At 48.0% G+C, this 17,559-nt stretch overlaps 1 protein-coding gene across 3 annotated transcripts in view; it reads left to right on the plus strand.

Annotated features, from left to right (window-relative positions):
- The window catches only part of FRMD5 (FERM domain containing 5), a 225,967-nt gene that overhangs the window by 173,655 nt on the left and 34,753 nt on the right, over positions 1 to 17,559 (plus strand). For all 3 annotated transcript variants that reach the window (XM_084817685.1, XM_084817683.1, XM_084817684.1), the window contains exons 4-7: positions 1,012 to 1,090; positions 5,165 to 5,262; positions 5,832 to 5,955; positions 11,460 to 11,547. In XM_084817685.1, the coding sequence (XP_084673811.1) occupies positions 1,012 to 1,090; positions 5,165 to 5,262; positions 5,832 to 5,955; positions 11,460 to 11,547 (389 nt within the window). The remainder of the gene's footprint in view (positions 1 to 1,011; positions 1,091 to 5,164; positions 5,263 to 5,831; positions 5,956 to 11,459; positions 11,548 to 17,559) is intronic.

The following is a 17,559-nucleotide window of genomic DNA, read 5'->3' on the forward strand; positions in this document are numbered from 1 at the left end:
TGAGGCATGCCCTGATCTAGTGCCATCAGCAGGAGGGATGTGGTTGAGGTGTTCTTGATTCTGGGTCCCTTTGGTGTCCCAGGATCTGCACTGTCTGGACAGTTCCTTGAACTTGCATATCTGGAATCCAAACGTCCTCGTATTCTCTGAGCATCTCTGTGTTTTAAATGTGACTGAGGGCATTTCTACACCAGCCTAAAATCCTGCATTTAAAACGGGGCTTTCTGCTTCTGTTTTAAATGCAGGCTCACCACTGGCTCCCTTACATGTGCTTTCCCCCCCCCCCCAGCTTCTCCCCATATCTGAGTCTTCCATTATCTTTCATGGATCTCGCTTCTCTTCTTGCCGCTTTAATTCTTAGCGGAACACAACAGGGTAATTTGATAGCTGCGATCTATTTAAAAATGGAACAAAGGGCATTTAGTGCAGGAGAGTCACGGCAGGGTCACGGCATCATGTAAAGAGCCCGCAAACTTCCGTGAAGGAGCCATCTCCATTGCAGGATAAAAGCTCCGTGTGATGAAGACCTGAGCTTGCTTTTAATTGACAGAATCTGGTTCTGCTCAGTAGTTAGTGGCAGAATTCTTCATTTCTGACAACATATCAGAGAAATGAGAGTGTTTTCAAGTGCTTTATTACAATTAATTTGAAACAAAGCTGCCCTGTCCTGATGACATCATCTAGCTGGACAGCAGGTTAACTTTTTCTACTGCAAGTATGACCTGTGCTGTCAGTATGTACACAGACCATCATGGAGTCATTAACTTTAGATCTGGTTTCAGCAGTTCGGGTTCCTTATTAGGTGTCCAGTAGCTTGAGCTAATTTTTGCTTTGCAGAGATCAAAGCACTCCCTTGCACCAGAACAAAGTCTAGCTTTGCTAAATGGGATCTAGGGCATGTTTGCGGAGATAGAGACAGTACTGACATGCTGTGCATTGTCCCTGGATCTTACTTGAAGCTGGCTGCTGTTGATTCCCCAACCAATCCAATGGTGTTCTTCTCTTCTGCAGCACAGCCTCCATTCACCATGTGCTTCAGGGTGAAATTCTATCCCACTGACCCTGCTGCTCTGAAAGAGGAAATCACTAGGTAAGGCTGGGCATATTTCCTTCATTCTTGAGCTGGCCACAAAAAGGTGCCTACCTTGGGAGATCCTTGGACATTTTGTGAGAAGTTTGCTTTGTCTGTCACTTCTATACCAGAGTGTTCTGATTTATGTGAGAGAGTAAGGGAGCAATCCATGTGCAAGAGAATCGATTTTCAAAACATGGAAAGAAACACCCACGCCATTTGTGAGGCTTTGTATTCCAGCACCACTTCTTAAGGGGCTTTGGTAGTAGCACAGCTGAACAATTTTATTTCAGCCTCTTCTCTCGGACCTCATGGTCTGCTAGTAGAACTGAGCTGCATGTAGAGTTCTTTTCCATATGCCCCTCTGGCCTCTGTGATTTAAGGGTTTCAGAATAGTTTGATGTGCCCCAAAGATTTCTCATAGGATAATCTTCTGAGCTGAAATTCACCAGGTTGTATCTCTGATGGATAGGGATAGTTATGCACAGTTCCCACCATTGTGAAGCTGCAATAAGGAGGAATGCTGTATCCATTGCATATATGTCTTCTGTTATGCCTCTGCTTTGATGACGGCTTAGCATTGCTTAGGTGCTGGTGAGGCCTATGGATTGTTTTTTTCCAGCAAGGTCAGGTTTCAGGAACAGGAACAGATCAGCACCATTGAAAGCTCCAAGTGGAAGCCAGACAGGCTTGTCTGTATGATGCTCCAACAAGGAGCACATAGAGACTGAGGCTTAAATAAGAGTGTAGTTAAATTTAGGATGGTTGGCTCCACCTCCCTGCTGACTGAGGCTTGGTCTCTTAAAGGGGCCTGTCCTGCTTCAGCAATCTCAGGCTGCGATGATGTAGGAGTGGCTGTAGCATGCTAGTGTCCTCATGGCCCGAGTCCTCAGAGTCTGAGGATGGTAATACAACATCCTCTGGATGCAGGGGAGCCGATCGCTGATGTCTTTCTGGAGAACTGGGTACTGGGGAGATGGAAGTCTTGTGATGCCCTTCCTTGGCCGAGTCCTCTCCCATTAACTCCGAAGGCAATGAATCAGGATCCTCTGAGGATGAGGGTTTGGAGTCCTGGTCCAGGACAATCTGCCTGTCACAGAACTGGTAATGCTGTGGATGATTCCTGGTATATTTTTGACTCTTGAAGTTGTCTTGTTTAATGTTGTGTCCAAGAAATATTCCTGTTATCACAGAATATAAGATGCAAACATTGGTAGAGGGTGGAAGGTTTGAGGCAGCGGTGGGGGGTGGGGTTGGATGGAAGGCCCCCTTCCTCCTTTGTCCTGTCCTATGGTCCTTCCCATCAAGTGCTGTCTCCAAAGAAACAACATTTCTCTCATGGGCTGCAGCCTCAGGAAGAAGCAAGCATCTGCTAGTCCGCCAGCCCATCCTGCAGCACTGAAAATCTATCACCAATATTATGTTTGCAAAAGACAGTCCAGGATTTTCATGAAGTTGTAACTTTCTAGAATGAGGGCTTTATGGAGCCTTAACTGGGAAGCAAATAAGCAAATAAGGAAATAAAGTTTTCCTGAATGCAAAAATGCAGACTCAGTTATTTTCCAGCCAGGACATCTTGATCTCTTGACAGCATCCCATTGTACCGAGTCTGATTTTCTGATTGTTAATAAATGATGGAGAGTGAATTCTTTCTTCCCAGACTGAGAATTGTGTGTGTAAATGATCTAGTGATGGTTTGAGAAGCAGAAAAACACAGGCATTCTTCACAAAGGCTTCTGCCAACTTGGTTGTAAAGCTGCTCTTAAATCTTGATGGGATTTTTAAAATCTCTGTAAATAGCTGTGGCTTGCTTATCAGGACCTATATTCTAACCATCTTCCAAGCATGCTGGGAAGATGACACTTGGTATCTTTACAACAAGGATGGGGAACCTCCGGCCTGTGGGCCAAATTCGCCCCACCAGGCTTTCCCAGCAGGCCCATAAAGGCCTCTGGTGAGGCCCCTCCCATTCCTGAGGCCCCTCCCCCCAGAGTAAGAGAGGGGACAGAAGAACAGCTCCTGACTGAGCCATGGCCTCAAGGGGTACTCCTCAAGAATGCAGCCTCAAGGAGTGTTCAGCTGTCTCTGCTCCCCCCTCTCCTTTCCTCAATTGGGGAAGGTGAGGGATAGGCAAAGTCAGCTCCTATCAGTACCTCAAAGCCCTCTCCTCGAGGCACTGGCCCGGGGCTTCACCCACCCCTCACGACAGGCGAAGCCTGGAAAGGACCAAAGCCAGCTCCTGACTGAGCCACCAGCTCAAGGAGTGCTCCTCAAGCCAGCACCTCTGCTGGGAGCTGGATCAGGCCCTCTCCACCCCTCACCTGTTTGGCACAGATCAGCTGAGGATCAGAGGAGGCCTGCTTTTCATCCCCAGTGCAGTGCACTGGGCAGGGAGGTTTAAATCTCAGCAAAGTTGGTGAGTCCAGCTCTTTCCACATAGAAGAAGGCAGTTGCTGAGGAAGTCCAGCCAGTTTACAAGTTTACAGCTTATCCATGTGAACCCCTGTCTTGGGTGCAACTTGGTTGATAGCAGCTGGGTGTTGGTGCTCATCTGAAGGCATGTCGAGCCCAGTTCTCCTCGGAATCCCAGGCTGAGGCTTGCGGACTTCATGTTGAAGACTTGTTTCAGCAACTGCTGCATTGTGCGTCCATCGGGCCTGAATTTAAATGTGAAATGGCCAATAACTGTGAAATGGCCAATAACTGTGTCTGTCGTTAAGCTGACATACCATATACTAATCTGGAATGCTCAGCGGTCAGCGCCTTCACAGTCATCAAAGATTATAAGGCGAATTGAAATCCCATCCAGACATTTATTCAGGGAGACAATAAGATCCTGACAACTTAAGGCCATCAAAACACATCTTTGCAATCATAGAATGCTGAGGAAGACACTGAGTTGCTGAGGAAGCGAAGCCAGGCAGGCACACTGGGTTGGCTTCCGAATAATATGGCTTCCGTATCATCTAACTGCTTCATTGCCACTTGGCATATCTTCCTCATGCAGGTGAAGAGGAATTGGATTATTTTTTTTCCATCCTTGCAACCCAGCAATTTATTTTTCTTATAGGCAGGAGATTTAAAATGGGGGGAAATCTAATTTTAGCTCCCTTATTTAGAAGTTAATTCACGTCATGCTTCAACTCTTCTTGGCTGGAAAGTCAGAGCATGAAACAAATTCGCAAGTAGGAACCAACAGCCTGACCATTGCTAAGAAATTTTCTTTCAGTTAAATGTTATGCCATTTATCAGTGAAATCTCTAAGAGCCAGTGTGGTGTAGTGGTGAGAGTGTTGGACTGGGAGCTGGGAGATCTGGGTTCTAATCCCCACTCGGCCATGGAAGATCACTGGTGACTTTGGGCCAGTCACAGACTCTCAGCCCAACCTACCTCACAGGGTTGTTGTTGTGAGGATAAAATGGAGAGGAGGAGGATAATGTAAGCTGCCTTGGGTTCCTTGCAAGAGGAAAAAAGGCAGGATATAAATGCAATCAATCAATCATCTCTAGTTAAAGTAAGTCTGATAGTTTCTTAACTCAAGTGCTGTTTTCAGGTTTACTTAACAAAGATAATAGTTTCTGCCTATTAAAGATGCAGATGAATTATTTATTTCCTGGAAAGCCCACATAAAATCAGAAAGAGCTTCCAAAGTGCTATGGCATGTTTGAGGACTAATTTGGTAAGGCAGAGCAGTGATAAAACTCCATGGTTTAATCTGCAGTTGAATTAATTCATTAAGGGCATGATCCTGGAATCTGGCTTCCTGTCATTTGAGCCCATTATTCTGTGTCCTGCACTCTGGGATGATCGAGAAGAGATCCTGGCCTTGTTTACAGTGCCTAGAGCACTTTGGTAAGACAGCAGAAAGCTAACACCATCTCAGTCAAACCCTGAATACAAATACTAGCTGGAGAATGGCTAGTAATGATCTTTTGTCAAAAAGAGGTCATCACTAAACTCCTGCAAATGGAATCCATGGGAAAGGATTTGCCATGAAGCGTGTGCTCCTTGTTGAAGCTTCATGTGGAAGTTATTCTGGCCTGGATGTAAGCAAAGGCACTAATTCCCTGTTTGCTGTGGTTCTCTCGTCAGGTATCTCGTCTTCTTGCAGATCAAAAGAGATCTCTATCATGGCCGCCTCCTGTGCAAGACATCAGATGCTGCTCTGTTAGCTGCCTGTGTCCTTCAAGGTAATGCCCCTTGACAAGGCCCATTTGCTTTTCATGGTAAGTACTGATTATATCATTTCGGTCACAACAGACCACTGCACCAGGCATAGAAGAAATGTCATCCTGATGGTGTGTTGGGCTCCGGCTTCCAGACTGCCCTGGCATTCAGAGCAGGAATTAGAACTGACATCACCATCTCAGCTGCGTGGACACATCCCTTCTGCCCCTTGGTTGCAATGCAGCTGTAACCTGGGCCCAATAAATGGTCCTTTGGTTACCAACACAAACTGGCTGCTGTCCCCCAGCCTCTTGCAATTGTTAAAGTGCAAGACCAGAATGGAAAGGCTTAAGCTGAGTCCCAGGATCATGCATAGCATGGCTAGGGAAGTCCCCTCTCTCTGCCCTGGGGCCTTGGGGAGCCATTGCCAGTCCAGGTAGTTAGTAATATCTGGATAGGTGGACCAAAGGTTTGACTTGCTCTGTTCGCTAAAAGGAAAAGGAAAGTCCTTGTGTGCAACCTGTCAAATAATCATTGCTGACCTTTCTGTCTCTCTCTCTCTCCCCCTTCCTTCCTTCCTTCCTTCCTTCAGCGGAGATTGGTGATTATGACCCTGGAAAGCACCCTGAGGGTTACAGCTCCAAATTCCAGTTTTTCCCCAAGCATTCAGAAAAGCTGGAAAGGAAAATTGCAGAGATCCACAAAATTGAGCTCAGGTGACTTCTGCAGTTGTGTTTAGCCTGGACCCTTGTACTTCTATTATTCTGTTGTTAGGCTTCTATTGTTAGTCACACAATGAAAATTCATGACAAAAGAAACTCTGCATACTGGGAAAAAGGCCCAAATCAGAGTCCAGCCCTGAAGTCTCCTTTGTCCTGCTTGCTGGGATTTGAAAGAGAGAAGTCTTGACCTTGGAATAATTAAAAGAGGAGGTTATGTAGATATCAGTCTGATGTCCTTTGGAGGATGTTTACCCCCTCTCCTTACCCTGGGGTCACCGGTAAACTGGATAAGATAAGAGTCCAGTTACTCCAGTTTTACCACTGGGACTAAATTCAGCCTAAAACATACTATGAATTGACAGTCTGTCACTATCTACTGGGTAACTGAGCAGCAGGGACTTGTATACAATGTGAAGAGTAATTGCTTTAGTTTAGAGATGTAACTGGGATGTTGTTCAGTCGCTAAGTCGTGTCTGACTCTTTGTGACCCCATGGACCATAGCACGCCAGGCCTTCCTGTCTCCCAGAGTGTGCTCAAGTTCATCTTCATTGCATCGGTGATGCTGTCTAGCCATCTCATCCTCTGCCGTCCCCTTCTCCTTTTGCCTTCAATCTTTCCCAGCATCAGGGTCTTTTCCTGGGAGTTTTCTCTTCGCATTAGGTGGCCAAAATATTTATTTTTATTTTATTTTATTTATTTCATTTCTATACCGCCCAATAGCCGAAGCTCTCTGGGCGGTTCACAAAAATTAAAACCAAACAACACACAATAAAACCATTTAAAATATATAGAACATTAAAACCACAATATAACAATACAACCACAATAAAACCTAGCAGCAGTACAGGAGTTTAAAATACAGATTTAAAACAGCAAAGATAAAAATTTAGAAAGCTAAAATGCCTGGGAAAATAAAAAGGTCTTCACCTGGCGCCGAAAGGAGTACAATGTAGGCGCCAGGCGAACCTCACTAGGGAGGTCATTCCAGAGCCGGGGTGCCACAGCAGAAAAAGCCCTCCTCCTAGTAGCCACCCGCCTCACTTCCTTTGGCAGGGGCTCACGGAGAAGGGCCGCTGATGATGATCTTAAGGTCCGGGCAGGCACATCTGGGAGGAGGCGATCCTTCAGGTAACCTGGCCCCAAGCCGTTAAGGGCTTTGAATGTTAACACCAGCACTTTGAATCAGGCCCGGAAATGGACTGGCAGCCAGTGCAGCTGGAAAAGTACTGGCGTAATATGAGCTCGCAGGCCAGTCCCTGTTAACAATCTTGCTGCCCTATTTTGGACCAGCTGAAGTTTCCGGACCGTTTTCAAAGGCAGCCCCACGTATAACGCATTGCAGTAATCCAGACGAGAAGTTATCAGAGCATGGATAACTGTAGCTAGGCTATCTCTGTCCAGATAAGGGTGTAGTTAGTATACCAGCCTAAGCTGATAAAAAGTGCTCCGTGCCACTGAGTTCACCTGTGCCTCAAGTGACAGTTCTGGATCCAAGAGCACCCCCAAACTACGAACCTGATCCTTTAGGGGGAGTGCAACCCCCGCCAGGACAGGTTGAATATCACCTAGCCGGGCAGATGAACCACCCACTAACAGTACCTCCGTCTTGTCTGGATTGAGTTTCAGTTTATTAGCCCTCATCCAGTCCATTACCGTGCCCAGGCACTGGTTCAGAACAGCCACTGCCTCACCTGGGTTTGATGAGAAAGAGAGGTAGAGCTGGGTGTCATCCGCATATTGATGGCACCTCAGCCCACACCTCCGGATAACCTCCCCCAGCGGTTTCATGTAGATGTTAAACAGCATGGGGGATAAAATAGAGCCCTGTGGAACCCCATGGCACAATTGCCATGGCACAGAGCAATAATCCCCCAGCACCACCTTCTGTAATCGGCCATCCAAGTAGGAGCGGAACCACTGTAGTGCAGTGCCTCCAACTCCCAACCCAGACAACCTATCCAGAAGGATACCATGGTCGATGGTATCGAAAGCCGCTGAGAGGTCCAGGAGAATCAACAGGGTCGCACTCCCCCTGTCCCTCTCCCTGCAGAGGTCATCCCACAGGGCGACCAAGGCAGTTTCCGTTCCAAAACCAGGCCTGAAGCCCGATTGAAATGGATCTAGATAATCCGTTTCATTCAACAGTGCCTGGAGCTGTCCTACAACCACCTGCTCAAGCACCTTGCCCAGGAAGGGGATGTTGGCCACTGGCCTATAATTGTTAACATCCTCTGGGTCCAGGTTAGGCTTTTTCAGGAGTGGTCTAATTACTGCCTCTTTTAAAGCAGCAGGCACCACTCCCTCTCTCAAGGAGGAATTTACAACCTCCTGGACCCAGCCGGACAACCCCTCCTTGTTTGATTTAATAAGCCATGAAGGGCAAGGGTCAAGCACACAAGTGGTCGATCGGACTTGGCCAAGCACCTTGTCCGCATCCTCAGGCCTCAGTAACTGAAACTCATCCAATAAAACTGGACCAGACGGTGCTCTGAACGCCTCTACCAATGGAACTGCATTAATGGTGGTGTCCAATTCATGACGAATCTGAGCGACTTTATCCTCAAATAGCCGCGCAAACTTGTGACAGCGTGCTACCGAGGGTTCCACCGTCTCTCTCCCTGGCCCAGAATGTAACAGGCCGCGAACCACTCGGAAAAGCTCCGCTGGACGACACTGAGAAGGTGCAATGCTGGTGGAAAAGAACTGCCTCTTTGCCACCCTCACCGCCACAGAGTAGGCTCGATAGTGGGCTCTTACCTGTGTTCGGTCAGACTCAGCACGAGTTTTCCTCCACCTGCGTTCTAGCCGTCTCCCCTCCTGCTTCATGGCCCTCAGCTCAGGTGTATACCAAGGAGCTGGCCGGGCTCTGCTCAGAGGGAGAGGGCGCTTGGGCGCGATCGTGTCAACCGCCCGAGTCATCTCTGCATTCCACAGAGCGACCTGGGCTTCGACAGGAGCACCAGCCATACCAGCAGGAAAATCCCCCAGAGCCCTCTGGAATCCATCGGAATCCATTAATCTCCGGGGGCGGACCATTTTAATAGGTCCCCCACCCTTGCAGAGGGGAAAGGCCGCCAGGAGTCTAAACCTCAGCAGGAAGTGATCTGACCATGACAAAGGGACAGATGTTAATTCCTCCACTTTCAGATCACCATCCACCTGCCCAGTCGAGAAAACCAGATCAAGCGTGTGTCCTTTTATACGCGTTGGGCCGATGACATGTTGGGACAGCCCCATGGTTGTCATGGCGGCCATGAAGTCCTGAGCCGCCCCGGATACAGCGGCCTCGGCATGGAAGTTGAAATCCCCCAGGACCATCATCCTGGGGGTCCTCAACACCAAGTCCGAGACCACCTCCGTCAGCTCAGGCAGGGAGTCTGATGGGCAGCGGGGTGGGCGGTACACCAACAGAATCCCCAGTCTGTCCCGGGTACCCAACACAAGGTACAAACACTCAAGATCTGCACTCGAATGAGCAGGAAGCCTGGAGAGGGAGATTGAATTCCTATAGACCACGGCAACCCCCCCTCCCCGACCCTCAAGTCGGTGTTGGTGCTGCACCGAGTACCCAGGAGGGCACAGCTGGGAGAGAGTGACCCCTCCCAGTTCCCCCACCCAGGTCTCAGTAATACATGCCAGGTCAGCCCCCTCATCCACAATCAAATCATGGATGAGGGAGGTCTTATTTTGGGCCGACCTGGCATTCAGCAGCAGCACCACCAGACCCGAGGGCAAACTAGTAAGGCTGCCAGGAACCATCAGGTTGGGGGAAGAACCAGAAGAGGGGACAGCTGTAAGATGTCTAGCCCCTCTTCTCCTCAGCTGGCCTGTTAATCCCCCAACGCCATACCTCCCCCTGCCCGTGACCACAGTTATGGTGGCACCTCCCCCACCCCCTGAGTTGCCCAATAGTCCTCCCAGGCACATATTAAAATATTAAGATATAAAATACACAACAGTTTAAAAGAATATAGAAGAGATAAAAGAGAACAGCAGCTAAGAAGGAGCAGATAGTCCACGTTTGCCCCTTCCCCTTGTCTTTAAAGCTGCTGCCCTCTGCTGCTGCTGCTATTTGCTGCTGGTATTGTGACTGCTGGTGTCTCTGGAAAGGCAGGTGGGTAGATCTTCAGGTCCTACGCGACTCCAAGTGCGACGCTAAGTGCGCACTTAGCGTCGCACTTGGCGCGACGCCGAGGCGCTGCCTCTGGCAACCCCGCCTTAAGTACCTGTGGTACTTAATATTTGAATATAAAAATATTTGAGCTTCAACTTCAATATCTGTCCTTCCAATGAGCAGTCAGGGTCGATTTCCTTTAGGATGGACTGATTTGACCTCCTTGCAGTCCAAGGGACCCGTACGAGTCTTCTCCAGCACCACAGTTCGAATTCTTTGGCTCTCAGCCTTCCTTATAGTCCAGCTCTCACAGCCATACGTTGCTACTGGGAAAACCATAGCTTTGATTGTACGGACCTTTGTCGGCAAGGTGATGTCTCTGCTTCTTACTATGCTGTCTAGGTTTGCCATAGCTTTCCTCCCAAGGAGCAAGCGTCTTTTAATTTCATGGCTACAGTCACCATCTGCGGTGATCTTGGAGCCCAAGAAAGTAAAATCTGTCACTGCTTCCATGTCTTCCCCTTCTATATACCAGGAAGTGATGGGGCCAGATGCCATGATCTTAGTTTTTTTAATGTTGGGTTTCAAACCAGCTTTTGCACTCTCCACTTTTACCCTCAACAAGAGCTCTTGAGTTCCTCTTCGCTTTCTGCCATTAGGGTGGTATCGTCTGCGTATCTGAGGTTGTTGATAATTCTCCCAGCAATCTTAATTCCGACCTGTGATTCATCCAACCCGGCGTTTCTCATGATGTACTCTGCATATAAGTTAAATAAGCAGGGTGACAATATGCAGCCTTGTCGTACTCCTTTCCCAATTTTGAACCAATCGGTTGTTCCATGTCTGGTTCTTACTGTTGCTTCTTGACCATGCAAGTGTTATGGTGTCTGCTCCTTGTGGCCATTGTAGCGCTCTTACACACTGCTTCAGAACTGCGGGGCCGCCAGGGAGTCTTAAAGGCCCAAGTGGCCTGGGTTCCTTACATGCAAACCCAGCAGAACTTGATCTGCTCCACTGCTCTGGCTCTTTTCCAATGTACTTTGTGCACACACTGCTCGCCTACGAAAGCAGAGGGACAGGGGCAGACCACAGGTGGGCCAGGGGCAGAAATCTGGTGGAGGAGCCACACTGTGGCCCAGGACTGCTTAGGGCTGCACCATGCTCTTTTTTTCTTGACACATGCTGTCCTTTATCAGCCACATGACAGGCAGAAATTCCACCGGCATGGTATTTCTGTGGCAGGAACAAATGGAGATGGTTTTGTAAGTTCTTGGTCTATTTTTCTTCCTCCTAGAAATTGGTACTCCTGAACTGTTAATGGGAACTGGGAATATGTTGATTCCAAATGATGGTCATGCTTTTCTCCATTTTTCTCTCTTCCAGTGGTCAGACACCAGCTACATCAGAATTAAACTTTTTAAGGAAAGCTCAGACCTTGGAGACGTATGGGGTTGACCCACATCCATGCAAGGTATGTAGCTGTGCTCCCCACTGAAATCCTTCCTTAGGTCTTCAAGCCTTAGGTCAATTCGGTGTTCATTTTTACAGTAGCCATTGATAAGACGTGATCAATTTGATGTGGAGCTGTTTTTTAGGAGAGAGCCATGCTTCGCAAGCCAGCCGCAGAAGAAGTGCTTGTTCTAGTTCCTGGCAGCTGAGAATGCAATCAAGTAGCAAACCCAGCCACAAGATGCTGGCTCTGCTCGCCTTTCTCCGACTGAGGCACACTAATCCCACGGATGGCATGAAACTAATGCAGCTGGGATGAGCTGAACATGGCCAAGTTCAATGCCTGTTTCTCAGACCTTCTGTGGGTTTGGCTGGCTGATGTGTTCTTCCATTTCTATGTATGGCATACCCTAGGCTGCTCTCAGCTGAGCACAGGCTTTCAGTCACACGAGAGAGGCACCCGTGGGAGTCTCTCCAGGGTAGTGTGTCATGCCCTCCATGCAGTTGCAGCCCCAGGAACAGGGGCCTGCAGGTCTGTGTGTTGTTGATTTGAGTGTTCTGCTCTTGCACGAGCCAGCCGCACCAGCTGCACCAACAGCGGAGGCACTGAGCTGAAGGCGAAGCTGCTGGGTGTGTTGTGTTTTTCACCAGGCTACTTGCCGGGGCCCTGACCTCCCCTTGCTTCCATCAGCAGGTCAGGCAATGCTAAGGGGTGGGGAAAGGGAAACTGGTCCAGCTTTCAAAAAGGTGAAGGAAGTTCACACACACTTTACATCCAGTTCGGAATGGATCTAAGCCTATCAGTTACAGGCCAAGTTGCCCGTCTCCCATCAGACTGTGAGATCATCAGCAAAGCACAGCCAGATTCAGAAGACCCTGAAGCTGCCCTAGCCAGCTGCTGTTGGGCAGAATGTGACTGGCTCACGGAGGCCACGAAACAGCTGACTGGGGAAAGGATCCTCTGGGACCCTAATAGCTGGATGCAGCCACCTGGCTGGTCAGGCTCCTGTGCAGCAGGTGTGACTTTAAAAGACTGATTATTTATTATTTTTTAAAGCTACTTCATATCCCCCTGTATACAGGTTCCCAAGGCAGCTAACAACATAAAATCCATAAAACTGTAAAAACAAACAATCAAATATATCATAAAACCAATTTAAAAACAATCTAAATGCAGACTGGGCGGTGATAAAGACAAAAGAACTAACCAGGTAGTTTAAACACCAACATTGAAGATCAATGTATCTTCAAAAAAAATGCAAGGCAGACGGCAGATGCATCTCTTGGGGCAGGGAGTCTCACAACATGGGCACAGCCCTGAGGAGGCTCTCGCTGTCTGTGTTCCTGTCAGATGTGTGCCTCAGATACAGGCGGGACACGTGGAAGCAGCTCCCCAGCTGATCTTAGAAGGCAGGCAGTTTCACACAGGAGGATTTAAGCTATTCTGGTCTTGGGCCCTTTTACGGCTTTCCAGCACCTTGAAATAGGCCCAGAAATAGATTGGTAGCCAGTGCCATGGTGAAAAGAAAATCCGATGCTGTAAAGAACAATATTGTTTAGGAACCTGGAATGTCAGATCAGTGAATCAAGGTAAGCTGGAGGTGGTCAAACATGAGATGGCAAGATTGAACATCGACATCTTGGGAATCAGCGAACTCAAATGGACAGGCATGGGCGAATTTAATTCAGGTGACCATCATATCTACTATTGTGGGCAAGAATCCCTTAGAAGAAATGGAGTAGCACTCATAGTCAACAAAAGGGTGGGAAAAGCAGTACTGGGGTACAATCTTAAAAATGATAGAATGATCTCAGTACGAATCCAAGGCAAACCATTCAACATCACAGTAATTCAAGTCTATGCCCCAACCACTGAGGCCGAAGAAGCTGAGGTTGATCGGTTCTATGAAGACCTACAACACCTTCTAGAACTAACACCAAAAAAAGATGTCCTCTTCATCATAGGGGATTGGAATGCTAAAGTAGGAAGTCAAGAAATCAGCGGGATAACAGGCAGGCATGGCCTTGGTGTACAAAATGAAGCAGGACAAAAGCTAATAGAGTTTTGCCAAGAGAACATGCTGATCATAGCAAACACTCTTTTCCAACAGCACAAGAGGCGACTCTACACATGGACGTCACCAGATGGTCAATATCGAAATCAGATTGATTATGTCCTTTGCAGCCAAAGATGGAGAAGCTCCATACAGTCAGTAAAAACAAGACCTGGAGCTGACTGTGGCTCAGATCATGAGCTGCTTCTTGCAAAATTTCGGCTGAAATTGAAGAACGTCGGGAAAACCACTAAACCGTTCAGGTATGACCTAAATCATATCCCTGATGAATATACAGTGGAGGTGAGGAATAGATTTCAGGGATTAGACCTGATAGACAGAGTGCCTGAGGAACTATGGACAGAGGTCCGTAACATTGTTCAGGAGGCAGCAACGAAATCCATCCCAAAGAAAAAGAAATGCAAGAAAGCCAAGAGGCTGTCTGACGAGGCTTTCCAAGTAGCTCACGAAAGAAGGGAAGCGAAAAGCAAGGGAGAAAGGGGAAGATATACCCAACTGAATGCAGAGTTCCAGAGAATAGCAAGGAGAGACAAGAAGGCCTTCTTAAATGAACAATGCAAAGAAATCGAGGAAAACAACAGAATGGGAAAGACTAGAGATCTCTTCAAGAAAATTGGAGATCTCAAGGGAACGTTTTGTGCAAAGACGGGCATGATAAAGGACAAAGAAGGCAGGGACCTAACAGAAGCAGATGAGATTCAGAAGAGGTGGAAAGAATACACAGAAGAACTATACAGGAAAGATCTGAATGTCCCTGATAGCCATGATAGTGCGGTCACTGAACTTGAGCCGGACATCCTCGAGAGTGAAGTCAAGTGGGCCTTAGGAAGCATTAGTAACAACAAAGCTAGCAGAGATGACAGTCTTCCAGCTGAGCTATTTAAAATCCTAAAAGATGATGCTGTTAAAGTGCTGCATTCAATATGCCAACAAATCTGGAACACTCAACAGTGGCCACAAGACTGGAAAAGGTCAGTTTACATTCCAATTCTAAAGAAGGGCAACGCCAAAGAGTGTTCAAACTACCGCACAATTGCGCTCATTTCACATGCCAGCAAGGTGATGCTCAAGATCCTACAAGCTAGGCTTCAGCAGTATGCGAACCAAGAACTACCGGAAGTACAAGCTGGGTTTCGAAGAGGCAGAGGAACTAGAGATCAAATCGCCAACATTCGCTGCATCATGGAGAAAGCAAGAGAATTCCAGAAAAACGTCTATTTCTGCTTCATTGACTACGCTAAAGCCTTTGATTGTGTGGATCACAACAAACTGTGGCAAATTCTGAAAGAGATGGGAGTACCAGACCACCTTACCTGTCTCCTGAGAAACCTGTACGAGGGTCAAGAAGCAACAGTAAGAACCAGACATGGAACAACCGATTGGTTCAAAATTGGGAAAGGAGTACGACAAGGCTGCATATTGTCACCCTGCTTATTTAACTTATATGCAGAGTACATCATGAGAAACGCCGGGTTGGATGAATCAGAGGTCGGAATTAAGATTGCTGGGAGAATTATCAATAACCTCCGATATGCATACGATACCACCCTAATGGCAGAAAGCGAAGAGGATCTAAAGAGCCTCTTGTTGAGGGTGAAAGAGGAGAGTTTAAAAGCTGGTTTGAAACTCAACATTAAAAAAACGAAGATCATGTCATCTGGCCCCATCACTTCCTGGCACATAGAAGGGGAAGAAATGGAAGCAGTGACAGATTTTACTTTCTTGGGCTCCAAGATCACCGCAGACGGTGACTGTAGCCATGAAATTAAAAGACGCTTGCTCCTTGGGAGGAAAGCTATGGCCAACCTAGACAGCATAGTAAGAAGCAGAGACATCACCTTGCCGACAAAGGTCCGTCTAATCAAAGCTATGGTTTTCCCACTAGTAATGTATGGCTGTGAGAGCTGGACTATAAGGAAGGCTGAGCGCCGAAGAATTGATGCTTTCGAACTGTGGTGCTGGATACGACTCTTACGAGTCCCCTGGACTGCAAGGAGGTCAAATCAGTCCATCCTAAAGGAAATCAACCCTGAGTGCTCATTGGAAGGACAGATAATGAAGCTGAAGCTCCAATATTTTGGCCACCTAATGCGAAGAGAAAACTCCCTGGAAAAGACCCTGATGCTGGGAAAGACTGAAGGCAAAAGGAGAAGGGGACGGCAGAGGATGAGATGGCTAGATAGCATCACGGATGCAATGAATATGAACTTGAGCACGCTCCGGGAGAGAGCGCAGGACAGGAAGGCCTGGCGTGCTATGGTCCATGGGGTCACGGAGAGTCGGACACGACTGAACGACTGAACAACAAGCCATGGGAGCAACAGAGAAGTCATATGTCCAAAGGACAAGCCCTGGTCGGATCCTTTGCAGCAGCTTTTTGAATCAGCTGCAGCCAGTTTCCAAGCCCTTTTCAAGGGCAGACTCATCTAGAGTGTATTATAGTAGTCTGAATGAAAGGAAACAAAGACTTGTGTCATCTTCTTTCTCCAGAAATGGATGCTGTTGGCACACCAGTTTAAGCTAGGCAAAGGCATTCCTGGCTATAGCTATCACCTGCCCATCTACCAGCAAAGCTGAGTCAGGGAATACTGTTCAATTGTAAGGCTTTCAAGCCATCTGAAACAGGCACTGCCCCTTTCCCCTGACTGGCATGCTTACTCGCCAGAATTCTGTTCTGTCTAGATGAAGATTCAATTTGTTTTCCCACACCCACGCTTTCACTGACTGTAGGCCTCAGTTCAAGACCTCCACCATCTCCCTGGAATCCAGTGGAAAGGAGCTTGGCAGCATCTGCTTGTTGGTGACATGAACCTCAGATCCCTTCGTCATCTTCTCCCGTTGTTCCATGTAGACAAATGGTTCCCAGCCTTGGCTCCCCATTTGTTGAGGGACTACAGCTCCCACCATCCTTGAGCATTAGCCATGCTGGCTGGGGATGATGGGTCCCCAGAAGTTGGACTGCATGATGGGGGACCACTGAAGTAGATGTTAAACAGCATAAGGAATGGGTGGGCAACTCAGACCCCCCACTATACCACTGATAAGGGGAAAACAGGGCGGGGGGAGTAGCAGTTTACTGCTGAATTTTGGAGGCAAACCATTACAGAAGTTTGGAGCAGACCAATTTAGTTTGAAAAGAAGCAAAAGTTGTTAATTCTAAGCCTCCATACTGGCTCCATAGCAACTACAGAGGCTTAAAACAAACCAATTTAGCTCACTTTCAAGCTACACATGTCTGCTCTAAGGTTCTGCAGTGGTTTGCCACCAAACATTGGTAACAAATGGCTACTTCCCTGCTTTTTTGCCACCAGTCAGGGGAACCAGGGAACCTGAGTGAGCAGTGAGCAGAGGGACCCATCAAGCTCGTGAAGCACATCCTACATGGGGGGTGGAGGTGGTAAAGGATCCCTTTTTGCCACTCCCTAGCAACAAAGGAACAATACATGTGGCAAAGCCTAAGATTGTGTTAGGTTTTTTAGCAGCCACATCACACCGTTGGCTCATATTCAGCTTGTGATCCACAGAGAGAGCAATCAAATAATCCCTGGGTGAGCATCCCAGGGACCATAGGATGGTCCGACCCCCTCCCCCTCGCAGCTGGTGTGGAGAGAACCGCACTAGCTGCTTCTCCAAAGTAGGAAAAGTGACTTCAGAGGAGGAGGAAAGGGGGTGTTCTGGGGGTGAGGAGGAGACTGGAGAGGCCAGGATATGAGTTATCCTGAGTCCCCTCAGCCTCCTTCCCTGTCCCTCCAAAGCATCCCAACTAGAAGGGCTGAAAAGCCCATCTAGTGAACATACAGGAGAACGTAGGACAGGGAGGCAAAGATTGCCTCCGCTGTTCCTCTTGCCCTGTCAGCTTCAGCCCAGGAGGGCTGTTGCCCACCTCCCAGCTGAGCAGAGCAGAGCAGAGGAAGCTGCTCCAGCTGGTCCAGGGACTACAGAAGCAAGCAAGCTCCCAG

The sequence above is a fragment of the Heloderma suspectum genome, chromosome 11, assembly GCF_057233095.1.
Source record: "Heloderma suspectum isolate Gila_16-S chromosome 11, 16-S_ref, whole genome shotgun sequence".
In the NCBI taxonomy this organism is placed as follows: domain Eukaryota; kingdom Metazoa; phylum Chordata; class Lepidosauria; order Squamata; family Helodermatidae; genus Heloderma; species Heloderma suspectum.